The 19,434-nt window shown below is 37.9% G+C and overlaps 1 protein-coding gene across 7 annotated transcripts in view; it reads right to left on the bottom strand.

Moving 5' to 3' along the window:
- Nucleotides 1-2,901: 2,901 nt before the first annotated feature.
- Nucleotides 2,902-19,434, bottom strand: part of ZFX (zinc finger protein X-linked) — a 37,975-nt gene continuing 21,442 nt past the window's right edge. For 5 of the 7 annotated variants that reach the window (XM_028522376.2, XM_028522374.2, XM_036016643.1 and 2 more), the window contains exons 4-8: nucleotides 10,821-10,970; nucleotides 10,456-10,599; nucleotides 9,927-10,079; nucleotides 9,242-9,382; nucleotides 2,902-8,397 (exon numbers count right to left, since the gene is read on the bottom strand). In XM_028522376.2, the coding sequence (XP_028378177.1) occupies nucleotides 7,214-8,397; nucleotides 9,242-9,382; nucleotides 9,927-10,079; nucleotides 10,456-10,599; nucleotides 10,821-10,970 (1,772 nt within the window). In that variant the 3' untranslated portion in view covers nucleotides 2,902-7,213. Of the gene's footprint in view, nucleotides 8,398-9,241; nucleotides 9,383-9,926; nucleotides 10,080-10,451; nucleotides 10,600-10,820; nucleotides 10,971-19,434 lie in introns of all 7 variants that reach the window. The other 2 variants (XM_028522378.2, XM_036016644.1) reach the window with 2 other exon arrangements.

Raw genomic sequence — 19,434 nt, 5'->3', positions numbered from 1 at the left:
GCGCTATTAGACAAATGAAAGCATTTCTTAACTGCACTAAGAGCCAAGTCAAAGCAGATTGAAACAATGAGGGCCAGAAGAGAGAGAGAGAGACGTTTTCTTACCTGTGACACTGGCTCTAACACGCATTGTTTGTAAGCCTGAGGGAACTGGGCCCTCCCCTATGTTGATGGTTGTGGAAGTGTGAATTACTACAACCCTGGGAATCTCAACTTCCAACCAGCATTTCCTCAGCGCCCGCTACACACCATGTTCTAGGTAAACGGTGATGAACAAAACATACAAAAATCCCTGCACTCATGGAATTTACATTCTAACAAAAAAATAATCTGCTAATGTCTGATAACATTTTAAAAAAGCACATATCCTTTCCCCTGGCAATCACATCTTGAGAGAATCTATTTTGCAGAAATTGAAGTCCAAATATGTAAGGATTATATGCACAAGGATAGTCATTCTAGCATTCGTGCAGTGGCAGAAAAGTGGAAATAACCTAAATGTCCATCAGAAGGGGAACGCCGGATTAAATTATGGATCCAATCTCTGAAAAGTTAGTGAGCTAGTAAAGAGAATGAGATGGAGCTCAGTCTATTGTCCTAGAGGAATGGAGATACACACACACACACAAATATATATATATATATATATTTTAATTTTATTTATTTACTTTTAGAGAGAGGGGAAAGAGGAGAAAGAGAGGAAGAGAAATATCAATGTGTGGTTGCCTCCTGCGCACTCCATACTGGGGGCCTGGCCCGCAACCCAGGCATGTGCCCTGACTGGGAATCGAACTGGTGACTTTGGTTTACAGGCTGCTGCTCAATCCACTGAGCCACACCAGCCAGGGCCATAATCTCATTTTATAAAAGAAAATAAACTGAACCCCCCCCTCCCCTGCTCCCAGGCTGCTGTTGCTCTCTTTCCATATCTGTTCAGGTTTGTGTGAGCGTGGAGGAAAGGCGCAGTCTGTTAACTATGATTACCTCAAGCAAATCAGCTTGGAAGAAGTGTGTGGATGAGATCACTGTTTGTCTTTATACTTATTTCGTGTTGTACAACATTTGTTACAACACATATTTTGCAATTGAAAACCCTATAAAGTTAAAACTCACTAAAGCCATTTTTAAAAGGATGATAATGTTCCAGATAATGGGGATTGGGGAGGCAGGAAGCCTTTTACTTTCTTCTTTGTACCATTGTTAACTTTTCATATCCTCTCAAAAAGAAAGTGTGTTAAAAAAATTTTTAAGGTGGCTGGTGTGGTTCAGTGGATTGAGTGTTGGCCTGAGAACCAAAGGGTCGCTGGTTCGATTCCCAGCCAGCGCACATGCCTGGGTTGCCAGCCAGGTCCCCAGTTGAGGCATGTGAGAATCTGATGTTTCTCTCCCTCTTTCTCCCTCCCTTCCTCTAAAAATAAATAAAAATCTTTCAAAAATTTCTAAGGAAACCAGTACATACTGAAATACTGGATGTTTGAAAAGAAAATTGCTGGACACAATAAAATCAATGCTGTGGTTACAAGACAAATAAAAGATTTATGTGTGTGGACTGAGACTGGAAAAGAACAAAGATGCACAAGCCCTTTAATAAAGCAAATGTCTCCATGGGTGATCATTTTTCCAGATTTTGTTATGAAAACATGCAATAAAAATAACCTGCAAGATTTCCATGTTTGTATAGTTAAGTAAATTTGCCCTTTAGAAGTTATTTTTCTGAAGAAAAATTAAAGCATACTGCCCTGGGAGTAACAGGAACTAAACCTTTGAAATTCTGTCACAACCACTACCCCGAGAGGGGACAGTGCAAGTCAGTAAGGGAAAATGAGTATGTGATATGCAAGGTGAAAGATAACGTCACACTTTGCTAATGGACTAATGCTAGAGGGCCACCCAGAACAGGACTAACCCTTATGATTTCATGAGCATGGCATAAGGGAACAACTCCTCTCTGCTTTGCCTGAGTCCCAGGCTGGGAGCGCTGGGGAGGATGCCACAGCCATCCTCGTCCACTTGCTCCATTTCTCTGGTGGGAAACCAAGCCATCTCCCTACAGCTCACAGAGGGGAGCATGGGCCCCACACCTTCCAATGACCGGCTGCATTGGTCTTCAAGGACTACAAGGGGCGGGGAGGGAAATAGACTCAGCCTCTGGATTTCCCAACCCAGCTTTACTAAATGAAGTCACTCAACTGGTGGTTTCTTGCAACTATTTTCAATGTGGTTAGAACCGAGAGAGGAAGGGTATAATTAGAACCTCCAAAACCCCAACAGATGGCTCTGCAAGACCTCCCCTTATTTCAAAGTCCAGGCAAAAGGAAATGGGTTCTGCTTTCAAAGCCAAACACAAGTACGAAGAAAGGAAAAGCAGAAACTGGCCCCTCTTGGAAAGCAAAATACTGTAATAGAGTTCTAGCTAACTGCTCTATTTTCACCAATGCATTTAGATACTTCTGTGGTAATTCACATCATGACTGAACAAACGCCATCTACAATTCTTAGGCCGGTTTTCTGTAGCAAAGTATCCTAATGACTTTCCAGTATCAGCAGGTCATTATGATGCGAAATCCCTTGTTTGCAAATAAGAGCAATGCCAAGTGGCATGGGACAACGTGAAGAGGGAAAACGAAGGAGACTCATTCTTGAGTTGTACCTCAAACTTAATACACTAAGGATTTCCATCTCAGAGGTCATGTAAGTGATTTTAAAGTCTGAGCAGGTGCAGATGCTACACCTGTGTGCGACAGCGATACCTTCATTGGTGCTAAAAGTACAGGACTACTGAAGGGGTCCCATCACTTCCAGCTTATACTGTGTTGGGAATTGACTGCGTGATTCAAGTTTCCTCGTTTCCATGGGTGTGGGTGTGGTTGTGCCTTTGTCTATAGCCAACACTCCACTAGGGTAACGTAAAACAAAATAGGAATTTATTTACAACAATAGCAGATGTCAAAAATAACAAGAACAATATATAACAAATCCAAGAATTATTTTATGAAAAAGGCAAACAATATATACACAAAAGACAAAACAAAACCCAAAAGGGCAAACTTAATTTTGACCTTATCCAAACAGTTACAGAAAGTGGCAAAATGGGTTTTCAGATATGAATTACTTAAGTAAGGTTGGGCCAACTGATTACACACACACGCACGCACACACGCTTTTCAGCCCTTCTCTTCTACCTACCACATCTTCCTCTGAGTTCTATTTACCTTGGAGGAGTGTAACTTAGGGAGGTTATACAAGATTTACGAAGATCAGGCTATTTGTGATCTAAAGGATTTACTTACTGACTGGCAGGCTCACACTAAAAGGGGTAAACCCGAGGTATAAATTGTGAGTCCCATTTCACCTTCAACTGCTTATTTCTGGCTTTTGTTTGTATGTGTGTGTTTCTCATCTTTGAAGTTTCTTAAGTGCTCTAAAACAGTGTTTCCAGAACTTGAACATGAATCAGAATCACTCTGAAGGATGTATGAAGACATAAGATCACTGGGTCCCCAGGCCCAGTTTTCCAATTCAGTGGGTCTGGGGTGGGACTGAGAATTTGGCAGCATCTGAAAACCACTGTTCTAAAACAGCACCCCTTTTAAGATTTTGACTGGGCATGCTTTTCTTTACATGAATCTTAGAATTTGTGGAAAATAAAGGAAATTAATAGTAAGACTCCCAGAGAACAGAGCAATACCTGATCTGACTGCCTGGGATCACAGACTGGAATGATGGTATCTGTCAGGCATTGTATTACAACTTAAGTTTCTCAGCATGCTAAGATTTTTCTGATTTATGGCTCCACAGTGACATTCACTATGTCCTCTGGATCACTTAAGTCAAGTTTTGATTATTTACTGTCTCAACTATTAGGCAAACACTTAACTCTTATATAGTTCAAGATCAGCAGGATTTCGTCTTTAAAAATCAGTGACTCAAATCTATCTTGTTCTTTTTTGACTCCTGACCACTTGTACCTACTTTCTGATTTTTATTATGACAATGACCATTCTCTAGTATGTTAGTGTCTACCACAGCCCTCCAAGCTGGCACCAAAGGGTAACCTTAGGGCAGGGCTTCTGCTGTGGAGGGTGGTGACAACCCCCACTGACTCAATGTGCTACAAATTGATACTGAAATGAACTTTAAGTGCTCTCAAAAATCACTTTACCCAAGGGAAGTCATCTTGGCAATTGGAGATGCTAATAAAACAAATCCTTCATGAAGATAAAAGAAAAAATGAATTTCCAGGATATGCTCATCAAAGGATTCACCAATCACCTCTTCCCTGAAATATTACTTGCAAATTTGCAGGGCTGAAATATTATCAGTATTTGCATTCGTCACAAAACTCAAAGCAATCAAGCATTTTGAATTCCACTGCTGCATAAAAGGAATTAAGAAATGGGGAAATGAAAATAATCCACTGCTTTTGATGTTTATTAGGTTTACAAAAACTGTACATTTTTTTAAGAAAAAAGCATTAACTTAGTACAGGTATCAAATAGACTAAACATTCAGTAACAGGAAAATATTCTGATTTTTATTTTTGCACGTTATTCTCAAATACACAATTACAATAATGTCACACATCCCTATATGATTTTCTTTTTATGTATTTTACTTTTTTTACAAAGTGTACAGAGGGAGGGACATACAATATTTAATAGGATATTTCTACAGAACAATAACTTATATTATGTCCTTGTAAAAATCTGTACCTCTTTAAAACATTTAACTGAAACAACCATGTTTTTTAGCTTTGCTAATCAAAATTGTTTTAAGAATTAAAACTAGGTTGTAACTAATGTCAGTACATAAGTGACTACAATTTCATTTTCTCTTTATACAGACAAACACATTTTATAATATTCACTTGACCAAACCCTTAAATACCTTTTAAAGGTTTCAATATTGTGCTTTAAAAAGAACTGTGTATGATTCCAGACTATTAAGAGAAATATAAAGTGTGTAAAATGCTGTGTTCTTTATCTTTCAGTTTATTTAAAAAAATATAGATGACCAATTATTTATATTTTCTGTATTACTTTTACAGAATGTTTTAAAATTACTAAATTTCCGGTTTAAGTGTTTTTACATTAATCTGAGAAAAATAAAAAATAAGGGAGATTTTAAAGGTTCTCACAAAAAAACAGACAGAGCTTTCAAGAATAGAACTGCTACAGGGTAATGAATCACACAATTTTAAGTTACTTTTTTTTAAAAAGCACGTTATGGAGGCCAAGAGGACACAGGAGTTCCCACTGGGACAGGCCCAGGCCTTGGTTCTGACTGGCATTCAGGTTGGAGTTCATACCAGCTTAAAGGACTTGACTTAGAACTGGACTAAATGAACCCAGCACTTCAAACGCTTGCCAAACACTCAGTATTTAGATTTCTAACCCTACAAACTCTTGAATACAGATATCAACGACAAAGAGAAAGATGAAAGAGAAAGAGGATGGAGCACCATAATGAAGAGGCAAGGCAGCTATCAAGTGGGAAGAAAAATCCTAAATCTCCCATGATGTGCCAGGTACTCGTATGTGCTGACAGCCAATTTAAGGACTCCCAAAACTGTCTTCTGTTCCCCAAAATGCGTCTTAACACAACCAAATTCTCATTAACTGCATCCACTTTATGAGCCAGAACTATTTGCTTAAACAATATCAACCCTCAAAGAAAAACAAAACAGTGAAAGACTTGGTGACGTTCCAAATAAGGCCTCAGATTTCCCTCATGCACTTAAAACATACCTTTATCTTATGTTCTAATCAAAGCCAACTTGTGCATTAAGTTTTTCAAAGTTGCCTAGCTATAACTAAGAAATAACAGAGTAGGCTGAACTTGAAAAGTGTAAATCATAATTAGCACCCAGTCTCTGGTACATGGAGCCGTAGCTTCCTGAGTCTCCCTCGGTTGGTGATACAGAGTCCTCGCAAGGGCTTCTCAGAGAGAACCAAGGAAGGTCTATCTGGATACTCATTAGCTTTTCAGAAAAATATAAAGGCATGGAGCTGAAGTTGTATGAAAACATTCTATCTAGAAACATCTTAACTTCTATTTTTCAATTACCAAAGATATTTAAAAGAAAATACCTTTAACTCTTTAAAAATACTAGTGTCCTTATTTTCCTTCTAATTCTTCACCTGAGTAGTCTCTCTGAAGAGCATGATTTACAAAATGCTCTCATACATCCCTGCATCTTTCATGTTATTGTAAATTTAATACTTTTCATTATAGATTTTAAACTACTACTTGGGGTTGTGTGTATAAATATGTAAAATAAGCAATACACACAGATACATGTTTTATATATATATATATATATATGTGCATATACATAATTCAGGGTACATTTACATATATAAAGTTGCAAAAGATCCTAAGAGCTACAAATTACCTCTAGGAGATTCCAAAATGCAGTCCCCAATAAGTCTCATTTGTAGCACACAACCATTCCAAGACAAAGCAGCACAGACAGAATAATCAAAATACAACAAGATCAAGCAAAATTTTTCAGTAAAGTTTTCTAAAACTTTGCTATGCTGACAAAAGATGTAAATACTCCAAAGAAAGCCCCCCCCCCAAAAGAATATTTTGTCTGCTAAACAAAATGAAAAGTAAACACAAACCCAGCCACTGTTCTTTACTCAGCAATGCCAGGGATGCAAAAGTTCAAACGGAAACTTTCATTGTCATGTGGTCTGAAAAGATTAAGCAAGACAAGTAAATGACTTCCATGGTAGCCTAATTAGACATGACTGCTAAATCTCCCATTTATGTTAGTAGATGTCTCTGACAATTTTATTGTGAGAAATCCATCAGGGAAAAATAGTTACTCTGAAAGTAATAATGATGACTCAATCTAAAGTTTCCCTAACTTTAAGTTAAATGCTCTTAGAAGAGTACCATCAAGGTAAGCAAGGTAAATATTTAAATAAATATAAAACTAATAAGATAGGAAATTTCAGTACAGAAGCAAGATTTACTTCATTAAAAGCAACTTGTTTCTTGCTGTTCTTCCCCATTGATTAAACAAACTGAATAGAATTCAGAACACACTACTGAACAAAATATAAAAAAAAGTAACTAGAAGCAATATTCTATTTGTACACAGCATAAATCAATATACAGTATTGTATGTGAATGAGACTGATTTGCTTTACAATGAATTTTCTGCGTCAAGGCCAACATCTCCACAAACGTCTGTGAAAGTATTATCAGGGCAGGCCCACTTCTTTATGATGCCGCATAATGTGCTGGTTCTTTTCTGAAGGTCTTCGGAACCCTTTCTTGCAGTATTCACAACGGTGAGGGTAGTCTTTCGTATGAATGGAAATAACATGCCGTTTAAAGCCCGAGGCATCTGTCGTGCTATACTCACAGTATTCACACTGATACACTTTCCTGCCACTGTGTGTCTTCATATGCTTTTTAAGCTCATTCTGTTGCCTGAATCCCTTTCTACACCTCTTACACCTAAAGGGAAGATCTTTCGTGTGAACCGAGAGAATATGGCGACTCAGAACAAATGGATCTGCAATCTTAAAGTCACAATGTCTACACTGGTGCATTTTTTTACCCTTGTGGGCAGCCACGTGTTTCTTGAGTTCTGAAGGCCTGTGAAAGCCTTTATCACACATGTCACACTTATGGGGGTAGTCCTTCGTGTGAACTGAAATTATGTGTCGTTTCAAATCACTTGAGTTTGAACTCTTGTGGTCGCAATGCACACACTGGTGTGTTTTGCTTTCTTGGTGGATAAGAGCATGTTGCTGCACCTCTTTGGTATCTGAGAAAGTCAGAAGACAAATGTCACACTTAAATGGCATCTCTTTACTATGCTTAGTTTTTACGTGTGTTTTCAAGTTGGAAGAGTCTGCGGATCTATATTCGCAGTACTGGCATTGGTAGGGCTTCTCACCAGTATGGATTCGCATGTGCTTTTTGAGCTCTGACGGGTGGCGAAAGCCTTTCCCGCATTCCACACAAATATGAGGGAAGTTCTTGCTGTGGACGGCCAAAAGGTGGCGATTCAATAACCCTTGTTCAGCTGTTTCATATTCACAAAATTTACACTTGTACATTTTATTGGCTCCTTTTTCCTTATGCACCATTTTGTGAGTAAACAAAGCCCCAGCATGAGAGAAATGCTTCCCACACTCATCGCATTCGATGGCCTTCTCCGTCTTGCTCGTGAGCTTGTGGCTCTCCAGGTGGTTGTGTAAACTTATCTTCTTGTTGGTAGTGTAATCACAGTCAGTACAGCGGTACTTCTTCTTGGCAAGGTGTTCAGGATGGTTTTTCATGTGCCTTTTCAAAAAACCTCTTGACTTAAACTTTTTCCCACAGATCATGCAAGGATAGACAGTCAAGGGATGTCCATCAGGGCCAATTATTATTGCTAAAAAAGGAAAAGAAAGGTGCATGAGTGATCAGACCAAGTTCTGGTTTGGTTTCTCCAAGAGTTTAAAGGGTGTGTTCTGAACATTATTGGGCAAGTACTCCTAAGTTGAGCTTTTGCTACCTAACGTTGCTTTTTACCATTTTTCAACCTAAGAGATATAGCAACCTTGTCAGAAAGAGCAACCTGGTCCGGACACTTCATTATGACTATACCAACCTCACTCCCTCCAGCTAAAAAAATAAATAAATAAAATAAAATAAATATGCAACTTCCATCAACTAGTGATTAAAGCTATTATCAATTTAGAAATTGGTGGGAAATTACTCATAAAGTTTCATGATCACAATTTCTACTTTGATTATTCAAAAAAACATAATTTATGTCAATTTAGAGTAAAGCTTAAATGTACTATAAAATGTTTGAGTTGCACATGGGCAAACAAGAATAGACAGGAATGTGTCACATGAATGGAAGTACCTGTTCTGCTGCTCTATAAACTGTGCCTCCTTTCCACAGACATAATCAGATTCTCTCAATATATTAGTTATTTAAAAAATTTAATGCTTATAACATATCTGAGGGATTTCTTTTCACTTCCACATAAAATCACCCGAGTTTTGAAATTTTTCATTCATGTTTGATACATTCCCTGTTTCTTTTTATCCAAGAAAATCATTCATGAATATCACTGAATTCTTAAAATTATATTTTCCACTTCAATACACAAAAGCTATACGTGGTCTAGCAGCTAAAATGTCATCACAACACCTCTGTGGATACATACTAGCTTCATCTGAGAGCTCGCAAAGCAAGCTGCGCTGTGGTACTCGCGTGCCCTCACCTGTTTGGTACTGCCTGGAATCAGGTCTTCTCCTTTTCTTTGGTTTTTGTTTAGCCAGTCTGCCGAGCCCAGCAGACTCATCTATGTGCAAGAGGGCACTTGCAGTGCCATTCCGGTTTTCAATTCCATCAGAATTATTACCTAACGATGCGTATTGAAAAACAAAATTATACTGTATTATAAATTATAAAGAATTAGGGATTCTTTATTAACTACAACAATGAAAAGGAAGCCATGATACTCATGAATGACAGAAATTCCACACTCTAGGTAATGGGTTTCATAACCACATTTATTATAGTGAGACCAGGAGAAATGGCCTAGCTTCCAAATCTAAAAAACACATAAAAGCATTTTGCCCCATGGACTCCCTTATTGTCTCCCAAAATTAAAAAGGTACAGGCCAGATATAATCAAGATGAAAAGTTTCAGTTTGAAAGCCTATGTACTTCTTGCAATACTTCCTTCTGTGTGCTATGCTATACACATGAAAGAAAGTCCTGCTAAAAATAAAGACAAAAAAGTAGACTTTATAATCTTCCTCTACTCCTGTTCAAATCAAATAATCCTTATAAGTTAGTGGCATTTCAGATTTCTGAAATCTAAGACCACAGAAACTGTTTTTCAATCATGAATTCACGTTCAAAAACCAAGTCAATCCTGTAAGTGCTGCTATGCGACTTACCGTAAGCTGCTGCCCACGCTATTGGCATGAAGGTTTTCATTTCACTGTCATCGATTTGCTGTTCATGCGCGGCAGCTGCTGCCGCTGCCGCTGCTGCATCTTCTTCTCCTACAATCACTTCCATATAAACTTCGTCAGCAATTTCAGCAACATCTAAGTAGAAAATTACATAGACTTTTGTGACCAGGTTCATAGAGATCACAGAATAAATACTGTCATTTCATTCATTTAATAGATAAGTAGAAAGAAGGTTCAAATATTACATACCTAGAACATGACTTTCACATAGCAAGCACTCAAATATTTGAATGAATCATTCATTTTTTTGGTTTTCACCATAATTTGTTTTTAAAGCAACATTCTAAACATACATTAATAGGTCACTTATGGTTCCCTTGGAATATGGTAGCATAATAATCTCTACAATAACGCTACTTGTTTCCTTTAAACATTGTCCATATATATCATTTATGTTTTTTACAGATCTACAGAGATAAACCTTTCTCCCACAAAAAGGCCACCTACTTACTTAAATCTTCATCTTCTTGTTGAGAGTCATTGACAGTCATATAAACCATCTTTTCCCTTGGCACACGAATACCGCTATTCTGATCAAGTAGTTCCACTCCATGATCATTCTCGGGCTCACTTTCCACAATGTCTACAGTGCCACCTATCAGGGAAGATGACAGCTCCAAGAATTTATGTAAAAAATTTCAATTCCGCCTATTTCACTTATCACATTTTACATACTTTCCTACTGCTACATTGGAATCCTTGCTTAAAAGTTACCTTCAGAAAAGGTTTCCAATGTTCTCAGTCTGACCCACCCAAAAGTAATCAGGGTGAAGTGTTTGGATCAGGATGTGTAATATGCTGAAGGTGTCCCCTTACCTAAGTCATCCTCTCCAGGGTCAGCTTTAAAAATATACACCTTGATGACTTCAGGGCAAGTGCCATCCACTTTACAAGGATCAATTTCCGACTCTGCATCCAAGGTCATTCCAGAGGAACCATCGTGTTCTATTTTGCCAGCATCATCCACTAAAAAGACAGGGAACACATTATAAATATTAGTAGGTGTTTAAATGTTACCATTTCCAAAACTTTTTTTTTACCAATACAATCTTTAACTTGATTCACATAAGATTGAATGATTTTACCTCGACCGGTAGACACGTGGGGCATGGTGGGGAATGTGGCCAATGACTAAGCCAAAGCCTGGTCATGGAGGGCCTTATGTAACCAGGCACAAAAGCTCAAGACATGATCCTGGCACACTGGATGTTCCTAAATCTGGTCAGGTGTCAAAATCTCTTAGGGAACTTAAAAGTATAGGCCAGCATCCAGCAGTTCTACAAAGTCAGAATCTGCAAGTGTGGGGCCTGATATATACACAGATTTAGAGGTAGCCTGCCCTAGGGATTCTGATCAGATTTTGACAACCTCTGCTGTAGGTGATGGGACACTTTTAAGCCAAGCAGTGACAAGCTGAAATAGTCATTTTTGCTATACCACGCTAGCCTTGAGAAAGGTGGATCCAAGGGAGTGACATGAAGCAGGGAATACCACTTATCAATCTACTGCAATAATGCAGGTGACAGATGCTGAGGCCTCGAATCAGGACAGAGACAGTACAGATGGGGAAGAGGGATGGACTGACAAAGGAGACCAGAAAAACTATGGGACCTGTGATTTAGGTGACTGAATGACTAGGGAAGAAATGTTAAGAGAAATGAGGAAAGGGATCTCTCCTCCTGCATGTTTCATTAATTGAGATCCAAGGGGTAACATCTTTAAAAGCTCTCAGAGCTGCTGCCTGTCTCTATTCCTCTGTGCTCACAGCACCCTTTGATGGTATGGAGTTAGATGTGGGTTGAGGATTCAATAGAACGTTATGACTTTCTTTAAGAAGTCTTATTTTAAAGTGAACAAAATAGTATGGTGATTGCAGGGGGAGGGAGGTTAAGGTGGAAGAGGGTATGGGGGTGATAAATGGTGATGAAAGAAATATCATTTTAAAATTTTAAAAATAAAAATAAAGTGAACAAAGGGGCGGTAACTAGAATGGGTTGCAGGGTCAAGGGCTTTTATGTCTCCCTGATAAAAATACTCATGCATGCTCAATCTGTGGGAAAAAATATAATAGAAAGTGAAGGCTGAAGCGGGATATAGTGAAATTTCTGGATCAAGATCTCAGAGGGAAAGAGAGATGAAACTAGGTGCAAAGATAAAGGAATTGTGCTGAAATAGGAGGAGAAATATGTTATCCTTCCAAGACATGAGAAGGCAACCTGGATGAGAACAGGGCTACATTGTGTGTAGGGAAAGGGGGAAGGTTGTAATGCAGAAAGTTGGAGGAGTTCATGGCTGTTGGCTTCAACCATGGGTAGAAAATAGGAAAAAAGGACTTGGTTACCAGTGAAAGAATGGTAGACTGGGTTAAGAGCTTAAGAAGCTAGAGAAATTGAACTGATCCAGGACAAGCTTAATGATGTGAATGGTCAGAGAGACCAGTTGATTAAACTCTTTGTAATTAAAAAAATGAGAAACAAAAAACAAAGAGAAGTTCTCTGAACTCTGAAGACAACTACCTAAGTTCAGGTCTCTTGACTATGCTTTATAAAAATGGCTTGTAAAAAAGAGTAAATAAATATGGTTTGCAGGGGGAAAAAATCAGCATTATGTCCTTATTTCTGGCCTGATGTGTACCTGCCCTTTTCCAAAGCTAAATATTTTTATGTCATATGCCAGCTGATTGAGCCAATGATATTTTCTTTTTTTAAATCTTCAACCAAGGATATGCTTAGAGAAAGGAAGGGGGAGGGGAGGAGCAGAGAGACAGAGAGAAAGAAACATGCCTTGGTTGCCACCTATATGCGCCAACTGGGGATAGAACCCGCAACCTAGGTATGTATGCCCTGACTGGGAATCAAAACCACCTTTTTGTGAATGACACTTCAATTAACTGAGCCACCCAGCCCGGGTGCCAATGTTATTTTCTTAAAGGTGGCTTTGGAGTTTTAGGCCGAGATTGCATTAGAAGGATGAAGATCTCACCAAACTAGCAGGAAAGTCCTGAGTAAATTTGTTATGTCTTCAGATAATTCATCTCTGACAGCTGGTACTGTTGATGAAGCTTGGCCTCTTTTGGCAAGGCCTATCCAAACTGATTCTAACAAGTACTAGAAGATCAAGTGCCCTTGTGTTTACAAAGAACAAGGTCAGGCCAGCTGTTTGTGTTTACATTAGTTTGTAGGTACTCATAAGATAAACCTTTGATGACTAGAAAATCTGATCATTTTTGAGCTCGCAAAATGTCATGTATTTTACCTGTAACAGTAAAAGACATTTCTGTTTTCATAAATGTGTGGGAAACACATTTCAAATATATAGGCTTACCTGAGCTGAACAAAGCTATTCTATCATTTGACAAAAGTAGAATTAACCTTCAGATTTTCACTTTGAGAATTTGCCCCATAACTCAACCTATAAAAGTAATCCAAATATGAAATATTATAGAAGTGATTTGTTTAGAAAATACTTTGATGGTCCTGTTACTCAAAATTTCACTGTGGTTTTTAAAGCTACCAATAAAAGTGAACTTCTAAAAACAGACAAAGAAGGCTTCGATAACAATGAGTCACTGTACATATGATTTCTGCAATAAGTGCCTTCTTCTAATGCAGCAATGAAGAACTACAGCTTTAGAACAAGGTCGCTCCAAAACAGAAGTGCATAATTTCTGAAAACTAAGACTACTTCTAATAATAACTACCATTTGCATGGCATTTCACAATTTCCTTAGCATTTCTATGTACTTTTATTTATTCGATTCTCATCTGTTCCAGATAAATAAAGGCTCTGAGATGGTATGTGACTTGCCCAAAGTCAGTGAACTAGTAAGTGAGATGTGGGCGACAGAGTGAGGAGGTTCTTGTCTTTATAACCCAGACCTTTATTTTCATCTTGATTTTTTAAAGAAATGTATGTTCACTGTATATAATTTAGTATTTTTTAAAAATCACGAATAGTCCCACCAACCAGAGATACCATCATTATGTTAGCAAATTTCCTTCCCAGTTTTTCTACTTTAAAAAAAAATAAAATTGGCATTAGTTTCCTCAAGCCTTATGGAATAATAATCTATATCTCATCCAGCATTTTAAACTTCAAAACTGAAGAAAAATTTGACTTAGCACCGATTTCATTAGTAACAGCAAAACTATAGCAAAATATAGGCATACTTTATACCGCTTCAAAGGAGCTTCAGTAACATCCCCTGAAGATGAAAAATTAAGGGATGGTTATTTGCAATGCTAAGAGATGCTACAGAATCTAAAATGTAGTTCATTAAGACTTCAGAAAACTCAGTAATCCTTGGAAAAGAAAAATTACTGGAGGGCGGGGGAGGGGGGAATATACTACTTCAAACAAATTGCTTGTTAAAGAAACACTGATCTAACTTAAAAATCAGCAAAAGTAAGCTGATATGGAGAACATTTCATGGAGAATCTATACAATAAGAAATATCAGTGGTTGTGATAATGATAACACCAAACATTTACCCACCACATACCACATGTGAAGAATGATACTAAGCCCTTAAAATAGCTCATTTACTCCTCACACAACCTTATAAAACAGGTGATATTGTTTTGTTATTCTCACCTAAGTTTCAAGACCGATTTCATTATAATTTTTGCCAAGATAGAAAAATGTGTGGTATTGGACTGCAATGGAATTGCATTTTGTATATATTAACATCATAAAAAAGACATCACACCAAAATCCCTTAGACACTGCCCTCAGTCAGAGTTCTTAAAACAAAGATCACCTTACTCTAGGAGGGAATGGTGTCCTATTTCCTACCAAGTAAAATACAAATTGCAGTCTAGCAACCAAACTGAGCAAACTGCCTTCTGCCTTCACAGTCCTGTCTCCTCCAGCAGCCTCCCCAGACTACACTATGTACCCTGAACTTAATGTTTTTATTTCCATTCCTTTGTTTCTGCAACTTTACTTTTAAAAATATATAGTTTACTGTAGAGATTATATGGCTTATATTAAGAGAAGTATTTAAAAAGTATAAAAATTAAATAAACCATGCTCAAAATCTCACCAAATGGGATTATCAACAGAATTTACAGATTATTCAGACATTTCTATGCATATTTAGAAATAAAAGGGTGGAAGACAAAATAAACATTTTTTTTTTTAGTGAAAACTGGGTAACGTAACGTGCTATTTTTAAACAAAAATTATTACGTTAGAATTTACTCAGACTTTAATTCCATGATCAATCCCATTCCCTGGCTTTCCAGTCCCTTGCCCCACCTCTCTTCACTTCATCATACTGCCTGGCTGAATCAAAACCTTGGCTAAATCCAATTTTCCTCTTTGCCTCTGCGGCTAAATCGCATTGGGAACACACACATACACGCGCTGATGGCTTCACTTCAAATTCAGAACCCTGAATGTGCAGTAGACCTTTTTTGCTACTTTCCCCCTCTCCTGTTTTCCACATTCTCTCTTCTACCATCACCTCTCCACCCTCACTCTCTGATCTTTTTTTATTTTTATTTGACAAGAGAAAAACATCGATTTGTTGTTCCACATATTTGTGCTTTCATTGGTTGCTTCTCGTATGTGCTCTGACCACCACAACCTTGGTGTATGGGGACAATGCCCTGACCAAGCTACCCAGTCAGGGCTTGTTGATGATCTTCATAGGAAACAACTGAAACAATCACAAGAGATAACGGCCTACCCACCTATCAACAACTAAAGTGGCCTGAAAAATAAAAAATAAAAAAATAAAAAATAAAGTGGTCTGTAACCATAGCAAAACCATCTGCACTCCTAGCTAAAGCCTCCTCCTAACTCTCAGAACCCCCTCCACTGGAACCTTTTCCTTAGCATAACAAACAAGCTATTCTCTCATCACCTTTAAAATAAACAAAACCCCTTGATCCCATTTGTCTGACACCTCGCCTCCAATTCTTGTCAGTCCATTTCCTCTAAACTCACTTCAGTCAGGCCACTTTACCAAAATTGTTTGACAAGGTCATCCGTTCTCAGTCCTCATCTTAATTGTCTTAGCAGCACTTTCCCCACTTGGCTTCCTAGACTCAAGCTCTTGGTTTCCTCCTCCCCTCACTGGCCATGTCTCAGTCTTTGCAGGATCCTATTTCTTCACGTTGCAAACCCCAGAGCTTAGTCCTTGGTCTTGGTTTATCCACAATCACTCCTTTGGTGATCGATCTTGTTCTGTCTTAAGAGCTTAAATTTCATCTATATGCTAGCTACTCCCAATTTTGCATCTCTACTGTAGTCTTATTTCCCAAATTCAGACTTGTACATCTTTGATGTCTACCAGACATCTCACAATTAAGTCTCTGCTCCAATATCATCTTCTTAGCAAACCCTGACCATATTTGTAACCCAAAACCGTTTATACTTTTCTTCTTCCCAAGCATGTATCACCTATACAATATCACTTATTTATGTCTGTGTACCTCTGCCTAGAATATTACCTCCACGAAAGGCAGTATCATGTTTTGTTCACTAATGTATCCCAAGTGCCTACAATACTGCCCAACGTGCAGTAAAAGCACACGTTCATTTGTTAAATATATGAATAATGATATTGAGGTAAATGTTTAGGTATTACTAGTTCTTAACCCTCTAAAGATAATATAAAAAACATTGAGTCATACTTTGCTCATAATACATGAATTAATTTTAAAGCCACTATCTATTCTCACCTTACTTACTATGAAAGACGTGGAAATTAACACATCCACACACCTCTTCTTCCCAAATATTTTATAGTTAGTTTTAAGTTCATTCTATCCTCACTACAAATCCTTTTATAACTTCTCCATTCTACGGTTCTTTTTATTGATTAATCCTTTGGTTTGCTAAATGTATTATTATCACATAGAGCAGTCAAAAAGGGCTAATGGATGCTACAGTCTGAGTTCCTAAATACTTAAAAAATGTCAATCCATGAGGTTTTGACTGGGTATAAAATTTCTAAGTTACATTTTCTCAGAGTTTTAAAGACATTGTTCCCCTGTCTTCTAGCACTGAGTATTTATGTGAATATGCCTATAATGTTTTAAAGTCCACTAAACATCACTATGATTGTAACTGGGTGGTTTTATCATTGTCAATTTCTTGAAACAAAAGTTGATATCTTTATTTCAGAATAATTTCTTCCATTGTATTTTTCTAGTTCATTGGTTGTTCCCTTCCATAATTTTTTACATGTGTTTGTCTTCTTTATCTACCATCTTCTCCATAATCATTTTTCATCTTAGTTTTTTAACCATGTCATTTTTTGTAATTTCATAAAGCCCATTCCTTCTGCCCCTGGCTATAAACTGAGGCATATTTATTTATTGTTATAGTTGCTTCCATGGTGGATTTTATCTTGATATTTTTATTTTTCTCTTCCACTTCTGAATTTTGTCAGTTTACTTTCTATCAGCCTCTCTTGTCTTACAATCTTTGAACCTTTGTATTTCTTCTTTGGGTTGTAAAAATGAGATTATACTGTTTGCAATTTCACTGAGCCTATGGACCAGTACTAGTCAATAACACTTTCTGTAACGATGGGAATGTTAGGTTTTTTTTTAAAGATTTTATTTATTTTTTAGAGAGAGAGGAAGGGAAGGAGAAAGAGAGGGAGAGAAACATCAATGTGTGGTTGCCTCTGGAGCATCCCCCACACCGGGGACCTGGCCCACAACCCAGGCATGTGCCCCAACCGACCATGAATCAAATCGGCGATGCCCTGGTTCACAGGCCAGCATTCAATCCACTGAGCCACACCAGCCAGGGATAAAAGAAAGATGACTATACATAAGATTTTTAATGAAAACTTTACAAGTCTGGATTTGAACACAAGAACCTAGTACAACTAGATGTCAACTGTTACTAAGGCAATGTCTGGGGTTTTTTGATGACTTTCTTAGAGGGTTGAACTTCCTTAAAGAATAAAGGCACAAGATGATGTACAGCTAAAGGCTAAACCAAAGTCATGCATTTTACTCCTTAGCAACCAAGTTTAAGAAGGAACAAAGGGTAGAAAATGGAAAGAGAAGTACTTCACCAGATCCTCATGCCTTCATAAAGCAGGGTGAACCCAATTCCCTACTTTCTCCAGCCTTGCCCCTGGGTTGCCTGGTCTTGTAATAAAAAAATCTGACAGTGGTATTTAAAAACAGCATTTTCATATTAAGTAGTGCATCTTACATAAAAACCTAAAAGACTCCCTCCCATCTCAGGTGTGGCCCCTCAATACAATTCAGAAACCTATCTTGTAAATTCTTAGCTTCCTGCCCTGACCCATCCCCCTGACAAAGGCTTTTCAACCCTTTGTCACTATCTTTCAGCTTTCCCCCCAACCTCTGCATATCCTTCTATATTAGCAGGTGAATTTACTGCAGAGAAAATAGCTCCCTACATTCAAACAGTCCTTTTACTTTTTGTCCCTAATTTCCTCCTCCCAGGTAATGGCATGACCAGGTTCCCCATCTCCCAAGGTAGAAACCTCAGGATCTTCTTGATTTCTTCCTCCCTCAAATCCTCACCCCTACTGTTACCAAATCTCATCCACTTTACCTCCTGATTAATCTCTCTTGAATCCAGCTCCCTTTCTCTGTCTCTGTTACTGTGAAGGTACCTAGGATCTTCTTTATTTCATATGTGAACCATCTGAACTATTCTCTGCTACTAATCTTTCCCTCACCCATTCTTATTCCGTATTATGACCAGAATTATCTTTCTACAATAAATTCAAACTTGAAACAGGGTACCATATTTTCCCCTGTCAAACTGGCAAAAACTAAAAAGGAAAATAATACCTTGTGTTGGTCAAAGTGTAAGGAAATGGACATTCTCATCAACTTCATGGGGTAAGTTATAGTAGGCAAAATACTGAGGCACTATAACGAGATTTGTAAATGTGTATACCCTTTGATCCAGCAATTCTATTTCTAGAAATTTATTCTAAGGAATTAAACAGAAAGTGCACAAAGATATACAAGTACATTGTAAAGTTCCCGTCATTCCCAGCAAAGGCCAGGACCTTTTTTACATACTACATCACTTGTCTAGAATGTCTCCCTCTCTCCCATGCCTTTCTTCATTTTGTAAAACAAGAATTTGTCCTTGAGTTTAAAGGTCAGCAACTCCATCCAGTCTCCATGGCAATTTAGACACATCTCTGCATCATAGGGTAACCTATCGTTCTCGCCCACAGTAGACTGTAACCTCTCCAAGGAAAATGGTTTTATGTATTTTTTATGTGGCACATATCCATACCTGCACTACCTACAACAATATCTGACACACAGCAGGGGCCCAATAAACAACATGGTGAATGATGGTGTTTTCTTCTTTACACTAAGAATTCTGTGATTTCTAAAATCCTTAGAAGTTTTAAAAGGTATTTTCCCTAAAATGCTGCACTCCAATATATATTATACTAAGTTCCTGT

Source organism: Phyllostomus discolor, chromosome X (assembly GCF_004126475.2).
Source record: "Phyllostomus discolor isolate MPI-MPIP mPhyDis1 chromosome X, mPhyDis1.pri.v3, whole genome shotgun sequence".
NCBI classification, from domain to species: domain Eukaryota; kingdom Metazoa; phylum Chordata; class Mammalia; order Chiroptera; family Phyllostomidae; genus Phyllostomus; species Phyllostomus discolor.
This window is presented reverse-complemented; position numbering and strand designations above follow the sequence as displayed.